Source organism: Biomphalaria glabrata, chromosome 10 (assembly GCF_947242115.1).
Source record: "Biomphalaria glabrata chromosome 10, xgBioGlab47.1, whole genome shotgun sequence".
NCBI classification, from domain to species: Eukaryota; Metazoa; Mollusca; class Gastropoda; family Planorbidae; genus Biomphalaria; species Biomphalaria glabrata.
The window spans coordinates 14,492,057-14,504,071 of NC_074720.1; the positions used below are offsets into that span (position 1 = coordinate 14,492,057).

Sequence of the window (12,015 nt, forward strand, 5' to 3'; positions counted from 1 at the left end):
TGTTGAGGAGTCCTTTAATTTATAATTGCTTTTTTTCTTTGCATGAAGAATATCTAAGGTTTGTTTTTTTCAAGATATGTCATGGAATAATTCTTTCATTTTATCTCTACAGTTATTCTCAAAATTCTGGAAGGTCGTTTGTCTCCTCACCCAGGACTGGAAGGTTTAGTTAGTGAAGGTCTTAAGTCAGCTCTCAAGTCTCCCATGACCACTAAGAATCCTAATGGTGTTTGGGTTTAAAGCATCCTGATGTCCTACACCATAGAATGCATAGAGAATTCTCTACAAGATTGTTGACAGCGGAGTTGACTGCTGGAGTTTTTAAATTTGGTGTAGGGCAGGCAGAAACTACTTAAAACTTTAATACTGACCTGATGGTCACTAACTGTTTTTTTTTTGTTGTTGTTGTTATTTAAATCAAAATTAGACAAAAAAAAAGTGTATAGAACAGCAGATTATCTGAAGATGTTTCAGACAATATTTGAGATGTTGGTTTGTGATGTTTTTGAAGTTTAAATTAATTGTGATGTTTTGATTCACACAAGTGATAATTAAAAACTCTGATATTTTATCCAGGAAAGTCAACTGAGCATTCAGTCATGGATTATCTATTAGAAGTCTTCCATAACTAGTTAACTAAAAAAATTTACACTACTAATTAAAAAAAGGGATACCTTCTTGTTCGGACACTAACAACAATACAATGCATATATATATATTAATGTGACGTCTGTGAATACATTATGACCAAAGAAACAAGAATGTGCATATGTGTTTATTTCATATCTTTATCATCTCTAAAGGATGGCTTTGCAATGATTTCTATGCTTACTATGCCAATGATTGTGTCAATTGAGTTGTTTTCATGCCTTGTTTATAAATATGTTATGACTTCTGTGGACCAATGCTAGATTTAATGTGAGACTCATTGAAAAACTATATTATGGGAGTTTATGTATGTCACATAAAGAACTTCTCATTCCAGTTCTATAAAGGTTAGGGAAATATTCAGCTAGAGATTATTTTTATTTTTCAAAGAAAAAAAATATTTACCTATGTTTTCAAGACTAAATCATTCCTACTTTAATAAGAAAATGAATTCATTCCAGTTCTATAAAGTTTTAGAGAAGGATTTCAGTATTCAGCTAGAGATTTTTTTATTTTTAAAAGGAAAAAATATTTACATGTTTTCAAGACTAAATCATTACTACTTTAATAAGAGAACAATTTTAATAATTGCTATGTTCATGGCCATTAGGATCAAGAAATAAATAGAATAGTTCATCTGCATAGTTTCCAAGAGTACAATTAAGTATTCTTGGCTGTATATTGACTTCTATTTATGCTAATGCTATGATCTTCAGATAATGTTAGAAATTGGATGCTGAAATTAGTATTTATTTAGTATAAATATATAAAGACTAGAAATAGGATCATACAATTTGTTGTGAATGTTTGCAGTGTAGGAAGTTGCTGTTATTATAGTGGATGCTGTTGTTTTTTTGTATACAAAGGAGATGTGGCATGTTTCTAAGTTAAAACAATTGTGTAGTCCTGATAAAAGCTCTAAAAGCAAACATGTTACTTTGTTTTAAAATGGACCAAATCACAGGACTGAAACTCATCATGTCATGAACAGTTATGAAATATCAAAACTTGTTTTTTTATAATGAAGGTTATTTGTGTTTTTTTTTTTTTTTTTTTTTTCAGTTCTAAAGTGATTATAACATTTGTATTTATAGAAATAAAAGTACTCTAATGATATCTTACTTTAAAATTTGTAACATTTAAAGTGTGAGTGTGATAGACTTAAAGAAAAAGTCAATTGTTGAACTAGTCTGACCCTACTTATGTAACAATATTACATGTGCTGTTAGATGTGCTTTTGAGCCAGATTTTGATTCCATCATTTCATCTAGTGCTTGTGAAGATAAAAATTAATTTCTTACAATTAAATTTGTAAATACAAACAAGTCTGTGAACTTATTTTTTCCCCCATCATTTGAAAGTATTTTCTTTTGGTTGATTTGGTTTCATGGTCAATAGATCAAAGTTTTATCTTTTTTATTGTTCTGTTCAAATTGGTTTTATTTAAATACTATTTGAACTGCTAATTATACCACAGAAATTTGAGTGCACAGATTTAACAATTATACAAAAAACATCACAGAAAGTGATACATAGATATAAGACTGATCTATAAACATAGCTACAAACATTGTAAATGTCAGAAATATATATTTGTCAGAAAGCAACATAACATTTCTGCAAAAGCTGAGTTCCTGTTTTGATTTCTGGGAAGATGAATGTGGCTGATGTCTCAGCATAGCTTCTAAATATTAGATCTAGTTTTTAGTCAAAATATTTTTGGAAAATTATTAGTGTGCTCTCACATGTTGATTGTAATGTGTCCTGAATCGCACACTATAAAAATCAAGGATATTTTTTAAGGTTGTTGATTTTATAAAAATAATATAGAATCTAGATCTAGAAGGTTTATTTTTTGTTATATATGCTAAATTAAAAAAAAAAATTTAACAAATGTACTAAGTTTCAAAAAAATGTCTGAGAAATAACGTAAAAGTCTTGTCCAGTCTCTCTCTATATATATATGCAGTGCACATGGTAGAGTTTTTACCAATAGAAGGCGCTGAAGATAAAAAATTGTCCACTGCAGACAATGGCTTCATTTGCATCAGATATGACAAACTAAACTCTTTGCATCAGGCTCTTGATTGCCACCTTCGTGTGTATGTTTCCAGCTTTCTGTATGTTCACCATCAGCCAAACTGTTACCCCTTGTATTAAAAAAAAAAAAAACTTTTAATGCTTATTAAATTATATTTTGTTATATTAAATAATTCCTAATATTTTTGTACAAAAACAAAAACCAAACAGAAAACAAAGAAGTAAGATAAAATTCATCCACAATTGTAGAGCACAAAACTAAAAGAATTTTTTTTTAGTTCACATTTTTTAAGGAATGATGGCAAAAAAATTAATGCTTAAAATTTCTATTCACATTTTTAATCTTTGAATTCTAATGAAAACTATTACCTTGACCCAACAAATGTTAACACTGATTTCTTTAATGATGCAATTCAAAAGATTGAATGGTTGAAACATCACCTAATATATATATATATGAATGGCTTACTTTGTTTAATGTGTTAAAAAGAGAGCAAATATTTAAAGTTTTACATTACTGCTATACAGATGAACTATTTGTTAAATAATTACATAAGAAATATTTTGTAAACATCTCAAAAATCGGTCCAGTTTTTTGTTATTTTTGTCTTTAAACAAACAGAATTGCACAATAGTTTGAAACACTAGTTTGAAACCAGTATATTGTTTTTAAAAAATGTGTTCAAACAAGGTATCATTTCTTGTTTTGATTTGTCTTCAAACTTTTAAACAGACTTAAAGAATAGACACGCTTAACAGAATTTATTGTCTGCACAATAATTCAATTAACCATCAGAATTTAGAATGTTTTAGATAAACATATGTGGATGAAGTGTGGACTGAGTGGTAAATTCATTGGCAACCTAATTGAAGGTATTGAAATGAACTTTCACTTAGCGCTGGAATTTTACCTAAAATTAATAAGAGTGAACAAAGTTTGACTGGGTGCTTCTGCCATTACTTTGCCATAATTATATGTTGATGCAATTTTTATTTTCATTTCATACTAGAACTAGAAAAAAAAAGTGATACAAATGTACAATCTTTGTGATGGCAATATTTTTGTAACATTACGCATTGTGTTCATATGTGATAGAATTTGCTCAGAATGTGTTGATCATGATAAGGTCAAAGTATAAAAGATACTTGTCTAAGAAATCTTTTAGCAGCCCAATGATATGGAATTAATGGGTTTTTTATATATATATTTTTTTTGTCCAATTTTTCCACCCAGATAAAGTTGTGTACTCATTCCATATTTTCCATGCTTCAAAGATTTTCTTTCTATCCCCCCCCCCTTTTTTTTTTAAATGATGAATGCTGATGCTATTTGCCAGTGGTGAATCTTGTAAATTTGTTATGGGAGAGTGCAATCGCTTAGCTAAATAAAAACTCTGTTTCATTAATTAATCTTAAGTTTCAAAATAATATAAATTAAATTGAAAAGTACAATCAAATTTTTTTTATTATGATATGCTTCAATTGAGATGAGACATTTAATATTAGTGTCAAAAGTTTACCATTCAATGCTGATGTTTCTTGTTTTAAAGTAATTTTCAACAGAAAAAATAAATAAATAAGGGATTTTATGAATATCAAACGAAAAATGGAATGAAGATAAACATGAAATCTTTACTATTTGTATTTTTATTTGTGATGAAAAACACAAACTTCTCTAACAAGTATTGAACAGGTGGACTTTGTTTAAAGAAAATATTTTTGTTTGTGATGCAACTTAAATATTTGAAACTACTTACATTTATTATAGGGCTAGATATCTGGCTTGTGGGATACATTTGGGGTACTCAATTGGACCCTAGTTTATATAATATATGATGTATTCATAGTCTGAACAGGTTCTTGGTTAGACATTGAAATAAGTTTTCAAACAAGTTCCTTTATCCATTATTTCCTTTCTATTAGTACATTGATAATCTTATTTTACTGCTGTTGTAGTCAGTATTGCCAGTGATTTTTGTTTTCTTCCATGCACAAACCTTAACTCCATGAAGTGCCTTTGAATATGACTAGTGTAAACACAGTGTTATGCTTCAATGTATTTTGTATATATTGTCCATACTGAGAGTAGCATTAATATTTGAAATCAGTTGTTGGTTATCTCCAAAGATAATTGAAGATGGCTGTTTTGTTTTCTATGCATTATTTATTCTACATGTTTTGTTTCGTTCATTACTTTTCTACTTATCTTCTATACACAACTTTTTGTATTACGTTTTGTAACATTATTTATGGTCAAAAACGGAAAAAAATAAAATATTATAACCTTTACATGTCTTCTCACGTTCTTTTTGAAATGTTATACAGCCTACATGCTTGTTTATTGAAACTGTTGTTTGTTTTATTAAGTTCAACATCGTTGTCTAAATTACATTATGATTATATGCTCCAATAAGTCCCCCAATGGAACCATCTCAGCTTCAGAAATAAATGTGAATGGCCATCCTTAATCTCGACCACTTCTTATACCTTGACACGGTCTAGAGAAACAGTACTTTTGGTCGCCATCAATAGAGAACACGGCAGAATAGTGCTCTTTGCTTACCACAAAAATCAGTTTATAAAGCAGTGGTTCTGACAATTTTTGTAGGGTTTAAAGCCTTGGGAGCCATGTTCTGCTGGAGGCCAGTGTGGACAGTCAAGCGAAGCACTATTTATCATTCGATAGCTGCGCTGGGTTGTACAATTACCCCGCATGGGGAACGACTTCAAGCCAAAGATCTTTATGCTTAAAGGAGGACGATGTAAAAGAGGTGTGCCCCCTCGGAAGTGCTATAGAGATCAACTTAGGCGCCATTTTGCCCTCACTGGCATAAAGGAAAGTAGCTGTCAGCAGATGGGCTCTGAGAGAGAAAGTTGGAGAGCTCCCCGAAAGCCCTGAGGACCTTGTGATCAAGCTGTGATTCATTATAGACTTATATAGCCAATGGGCATACTGGGCTCTATAGCACTGGTCGGCAGCCAGTCTAGGAGACGGAAACTCCGATATAAAACCTACGATTATCTGTTGTTCGCAGCCGTTTCATACTTCTGTGCCACTGTGGACTGCATTTAGTTTAAAGAGTGGTATTGGTCTGCGCGAGCCAATTATCACTTTTAAAATACTTTGCGCAGGCTAGAGGCAACACAGTTGTAATAAGAAATAAAGGAACACTGAAGATTAACCTAAAACAAGGCTTTATTAAACTAGAACGACACATGAACTGACGAAAGAGACTTGGACAGTAGCACACTAAATCAATGTTGTGAACACATTCTCACGACGTTACACAAACATAAACAAATAGTAACTATTTCACCACATTCACCCCGCCTAGAATTAAAATAGCAAGTATAGTAATATAGTAGGCCAATAGCATAAATAAAAGAGAATGCCAGTGCCTGTAATACAATAGATCCAAATAGTGTCGAAATATTAATTTCTCTTGTAAACAATAGTGAATGGTGATGCAAAGAAACCTAAAAACCAGTATCTGTTGTATGACTTATAAACAATTACTAGTTTCTGTTTTAAATATTAACAAATAGTGTAGTAAGTAGACATGTACGTAAGTAAGTGAAAAGTAAACTCTAGTATCAGTAGCAAGAGATAAACAATGCCAGTTTATGTAGAACATAAGTAGTGCAATAGAGGAACAACTCTAGACTCTATAGTTCGGTCTGGTTCTTCTCTCTCTTAAGTTGTAACGGGGTAGACTATCCTGTTCTACAGTTTGGGAGTCACTAGTGAGTTCCTGAGCGTCAAGTGGGGTATTTTCAAGAGGAAGCGCTCGGAGGTCCTCAGAGCCTACCAGGGGTTCTTCCCTTTCTTGTATCACCGTAGGGGTGTTGACTGGTACTTCCGTGTTTTGAGTTTCTGGAGGATATTCATTATCCTCACCCTGAGGGAAGAACGAAGGTTCACTTGTTGTTGTGGATGGGGAGGGGGTGGGAGCCAAGCGTCTTAGAGAGACCGTCTCCTCTTTACCGCTGGGCAACCGTACGACGGCATATTGGGGGTTACACATCAGCAATTCGACTTCCTCCGAGAGAGGATCATACTTTGAAGATCGGTTCTCTCTTCTCAGCAACACTCGACCTGGGCTAGATAGCCAAGTGGGGATAGATATCCCGAAGGAGGATTTCCGGTTGAACCGGAAAACTCTCTCATGTGGAGTTTCGTTTATTGCCGTAGATAGTAATGATTTAATCGAGTATAGGGCCTGGTTCAAGACAAGCTCCCATCTCGAGATCGGGAGATCGAGGTCTTTCAGTGCTAAAGTAACAGCGTTCCATAGAGTTTTGTTTAGTCGTTCAATTTGTCCGTTGCCTGAAGGATTAAAAGCGGTTGTTCTACTTGTAGCTATTCCCCTCTCGTGCAGAAAGGATTGCACCTCCCTCGACATAAAGGACGTACCTCTGTCAGAATGGACGTACTCTGGCATCCCAACTAAGGAAAAAAGCTGATTTAAACACTTTATGACAGTAGATGAGGACATATCGGGACATGGGTAGGCAAATGGGAAGCGTGAGTATTCATCCACCATTGTTAATAAGTATTTGTTGTGAGTAGCAGATGGGAGTGGCCCCTTAAAATCGCTGCTTACTCTCTGAAATGGTTGGGTAGCCTTGATGAGGGTGCCTGAAGACTGTTTGAAGAATCTAGGCTTCAGTTCAGCGCAAGTTTTACATTGGTTTTACATTGGTTTACCGCTTTGCGGACGTCCTCGCAGGAAAAAGGTAAGTTCTTAGTCCGAACGAAATGGAGGAGTCTCGTGACCCCTGGGTGACAGAGGTTGTTGTGTAACAGTTTGAGGTCTTCTCCAGTCATTGCTGACGCAAAGTGGTTTCTTGAAAAGGTATCCGCCGCAGCGTTTTGGAAACAACTAAGCTCCAGTCGCCATCTTTGTATCTTTTCGTTTTTGATCTTGCCCTTGTTTTGCTGGTCAAACATAAAAGACACTGAGCGTTGATCTGTAACCATTGAAGGGTCTACTGATAAGGTAATGTTGCCATTTTCTCAGGGCTTCTACGATAGCGTATGCTTCCTTTTCGACTGCTGAGTGTCTGCGTTCTCTATTAGTGAGTGTTCTTGAAAAGAAGGCGACAGGACGGCCGTCCTGATTAAGAGTGGCGGCAATCGCGATGTCGGAGGCATCTGTTTCGACTGTTAGTGGTCGATTATAATCTATCGTCGACACAGCAGCGTTTTCAAGTTCGTGTTTTAGCTGTTTAAAAGCTTCCTGTACTGGAGAGTGCTTCGTTTTCCCTCAAATGGGATCATCAGTTTTTCGTGCTGGCTGATGAAATCTAGCCCTAAGATTACATCAGATACTAGTCCATCTAGTAGTGAGAGCTTAACACTTTCATATTGTTCATCTTTGTACTTTATTTTAGCGAAAATATGGCCGTGAGTAGTGCGAGAAAGATGTGTAGAGGCCATGTAGATTCTGTTTCTGGACGTTTCTAATTTCCATTTGTACCTTTTAGCAATTGAAGAAGATATATAGCTTTCACTGCTCCCCGTATCTACGAGAGCCTTCAATGGTACTCCATTGACGAGTAATGAAATAGTAGATTTAGTAAGACCGGATGCTGGTGTCGATGCCCAGGAAGATCCAACGGTTGTAGTCCGAGACGTCTCATCATCTGCTTTCACTATGGTTGAGGTTATATATTTGAGTGTCTGTCTGGTCGATCTACAGACCTTTATATAACTCTCTCCCAAAAAATGACTAGCCGCAACAAAGTCGATAAAATCGAGAGTGGCTTTCATGATGAAACAAACTCTTACCAAGAAACAACTAGATATCCATTTTGGTCACTCAGACCGACTGATGTCGCTCAGACTACCGTTAGATGGCTCTACTCACTATTAACCATAATATCAAATGACGCGTCGCTTTCAATGGAAGTTGATAACCGTCTGACAAGGGTCATTGGTGCTTATGGACGCCTCCAGTCGAGAGTTTGGCGGAATAGATCGCTCCGCCTGCCTACATCTGAAGGTCACTTACAAAGGCCGCGGGATACACATTTGAGACGAAACGAAAATCCGCTGCTGAAGACAGACGTAGACTACGAAAAGAAAACCGTATCGACTTCGACCACAATGGTAGGTTAATGCTTGCCATGATAGATGTGGCAAAATATGTAGGTCACAGCTGGGCTGCGTTGCCACGGGATATATTGCATTCCTTATTAATATTCCGACTCAAAGACAAGCCTTATTTATTTATTGTTTTTTATTTATTTATTTATTTTTATTTATTTATATTGCCAGCATCTTAAAGATAATTATTAAGCATCCGATTTTTTTTGTTAACATTTAAAGTCACTATTAGCTTTCAGTTGAAAAGTCCCACTAGATTGCAGCGTACAATTAAATATTCTGAATAAGTCCTTATAATTTAGTTAAGCAAGATCTGGGCAATGATATAGATTCTTAAGAGAGGACTTAATGTAGGTGCTAGTATTAAGATATCAATGACTACTATTTGTTTTCAATGAATTTTTTAATAGCCATTTTTTTCTTCCAATATTATTTGTTTGCCAGGTTTGTCTCAGTTCTACCATGCTTCCACTTCCGTAACGTTTTAATTGCCAGAAGTGGCGATGGATACAAACACTCCACTACTTATAAGTGCTTCCAATGGCATGCGTCTAAAATAGCCTCTGACAACTAATCAACTTCTGTCCTTCATGTGTGGCTCAGATATTGGGTCCATCACTGACGGAAGAAAGGGGGAAAGATGAAAAAAACTGGCGCTTAAACCAGTAAGGTTCAGGCAGGTGGGCCCTTTAACCTTGGCCTAGGAGAAGGTAATCTCTTGAGTTCAAACCTCTGTTGCCTTGCAGCGATACCCAAAAATGGGAAAGGTTTCAGAAATCAACCCTGAAGAAACATCAGGAACCATGCAGTGACCTTTAGGGAGCTTGCAGCACCCAGTGCTACACCCTGTTAGAGCCTGAAACGCAAGTCTTAATGATCTCTTGTTGTTTTGAATCATTTTATCATCTAGTAATCAGAAAAAAAAGTGTTAAGCAATTAACAAATATACACAATATGTACTTGAAGGAAATAACAAATACTTTTTTTTTTTCAAAGTAATTAAATATCAGATGAACTTTATTTCAATATTTTTCATTCTTCATGATATGTGCACAAAATAAAATCAGAATGTAAATAATTCTGATCTTGACTGGAATGTTCTACATGTGTAAATGATATATATTTGTAAAAATTTGTATCACAGAATACAAAAGTAAATACATTTAATAAAAAATAGAATCTATAAAATAAAGAAATGGTTGAAATCACATTGAATTTAAAATTATTTTTTTATTATAACATAATTAATGTACTAAAAAAACAAAAGTGATCTGCAGAAGTTATTTATAATATTTGAATAAAAACAACAGAAGAAATATTGATTTTGAAAACAACAAAAAATATTGTAGCCAAATAAAAGAAATATTGTACACAGCTCTTGATGTAATTGAACAGAATTTATTTTTTTTATTTATTATGTCAACCCAAACCCACATAATTTCTGCCTTACAAAGCAATATTGATTTTTTAAAAATCTTTTCTAATTCACAATTTAACCTCTTTGTTAAATTTAAAAGTAGCTTAAGTAAAAATTTGTTTTTTTTTTTAAAATAAATATAACACATTGCTAGATGTTGCAGTTAGCATATATTTTACTAAAAGTTATGCCTTCAAACTATAAGATAACCAATATCAATTCTAACTGTGATTAACTTTTTTCATTTGTACTTTTGTTTTATTTTCTTAGAGATTTTACTAAACCCTAAAGCTTGCACAAATAGAAAAGTAATGATCCCCAGAAATACATAGAATTTCATTGGCACAACTTCTTATCATTTGTTACTCTCACTTCATCTTGGAAAAAAAACAACAAATTTTGTTTGAAATATTAATTCAGAAACAAGCTTCCAATAAAAATATGACATAAATACACACTCTTTGAGCATATACAATAGGACTATTGAGATGAACCTCAAACCTAGAACCTCAAACTTAACACTGGTTTGAAAGAAGTTAAAGCTTGATATTATTAGAATAAACATCTGTGTCTTTTGAAAAATCAATTATTTTTTTTTTAACACAAAGTTCAACAAACATATACAAATATCCTTTAGATTACATTGACTTCTGTATCTCCACTTTCTATGCTAGTTCTTATTTTTCCAAAAAGTTATTGGAACCAGGAGGAAGAGCCAGTAGTGGGGGTCCGAATGGATCAACCTGAAAAATAAAATATTATTTTTGTATGATACTGGAAATCATTAGTGGCTATTTAACTAGCTAAAAAGCAAAATTTAATGCCAAAGATGAAAAAGTTCAATAGCCAAGTTAATTCTTAGTCTTCAGAATTATTTTCATGTTCTGATGAGATAGTTCACAACTCTTTTTATTTGTTTATGAATATTATATTCTGTATCGGTTGTTGTTCTTATGTTTACATGTGCTTGTAACTCGTCTGTAAGAATGTGTTCACGAAATGTGTGTTGTGTAGTCATTCAGTGTATTAAAGCCATTCTAAGCGGACATGGTTTTCGACTCTGTTATCATTATGTTCATAACATTGTTATCAGAAAATAATATATTTGGTAAAGAATTATAAGGAAATACAAATTAATTTTTATAGAATAATAAAATTATTTATTTAGAAAATGAAAATTTAAAAATGAAAATTCTCTAACAGTGGACAAAATGTCATGGAGATGTACATGGAAGTCAAACTCATAAAGCGCAGGTTGTGAATGTGTATGTGTTTCGTGTGTGAATGTTGTTTAAATTTTTCATCTATTGTACAGTAGTTATGCCGAGGTTGTTAATTGTAGTCAAACTGAATTTCCATTTGATTGGATCAATAAAAGTATCTTATCTTATCTTATTCTGAGTCACATAGATATAATCTAAATCTAAAAAGTATTTTTATCCAAACCAATACAAAATATTTTTGTTTGAATATTTATCTAGATATGTAAGTTCATAAAACTGAATAAATAACACATAGAATAGAACTGGAGCTTATTATGTCATGTCATTGTCCTAAGAAAAAAGAAATATTAAAGTAACCACATAATACTTAATAAGGTTTTCATAAAAAGTATTATTTCTAAGCAAGATTGAGCTGCTGAAGGTTAAATAAAGTAATCAAAGATAATGAAAACCTTAACATACATTTGGAGAAAAAAATAGAACTATAAAGGTCCTCTTCAAGATGTGTTTCTACACATTTCTCATGGGATAATTTTGAAAGCTCTGCATGCTTCTAAGATCTCAAGTAATCACTAAAA

At 33.2% G+C, this 12,015-nt stretch overlaps 2 protein-coding genes across 5 annotated transcripts in view; one reads left to right on the forward strand and one right to left on the reverse strand.

Annotated features, from left to right (window-relative positions):
• The window catches only part of LOC106054377 (uncharacterized), a 31,909-nt gene extending 26,932 nt beyond the window's left edge, over positions 1-4,977 (forward strand). For all 3 annotated transcript variants that reach the window (XM_056043738.1, XM_056043737.1, XM_056043739.1), the window contains exon 7: positions 113-4,977. In XM_056043738.1, the coding sequence (XP_055899713.1) occupies positions 113-240 (128 nt within the window). In that variant the 3' untranslated portion in view covers positions 241-4,977. The remainder of the gene's footprint in view (positions 1-112) is intronic.
• A 4,829-nt stretch (positions 4,978-9,806) lies between these two features.
• LOC106054378 (doublecortin domain-containing protein 1-like) overlaps positions 9,807-12,015 on the reverse strand; it is a 40,222-nt gene continuing 38,013 nt past the window's right edge. Inside the window, exon 41 of one of the 2 annotated variants that reach the window (XM_056044054.1) lies at positions 9,807-10,957. In XM_056044054.1, coding sequence (XP_055900029.1) covers positions 10,892-10,957 — 66 coding nt within the window. In that variant the 3' untranslated portion in view covers positions 9,807-10,891. The remainder of the gene's footprint in view (positions 10,958-12,015) is intronic. The other variant, XM_056044053.1, reaches the window with a different exon arrangement.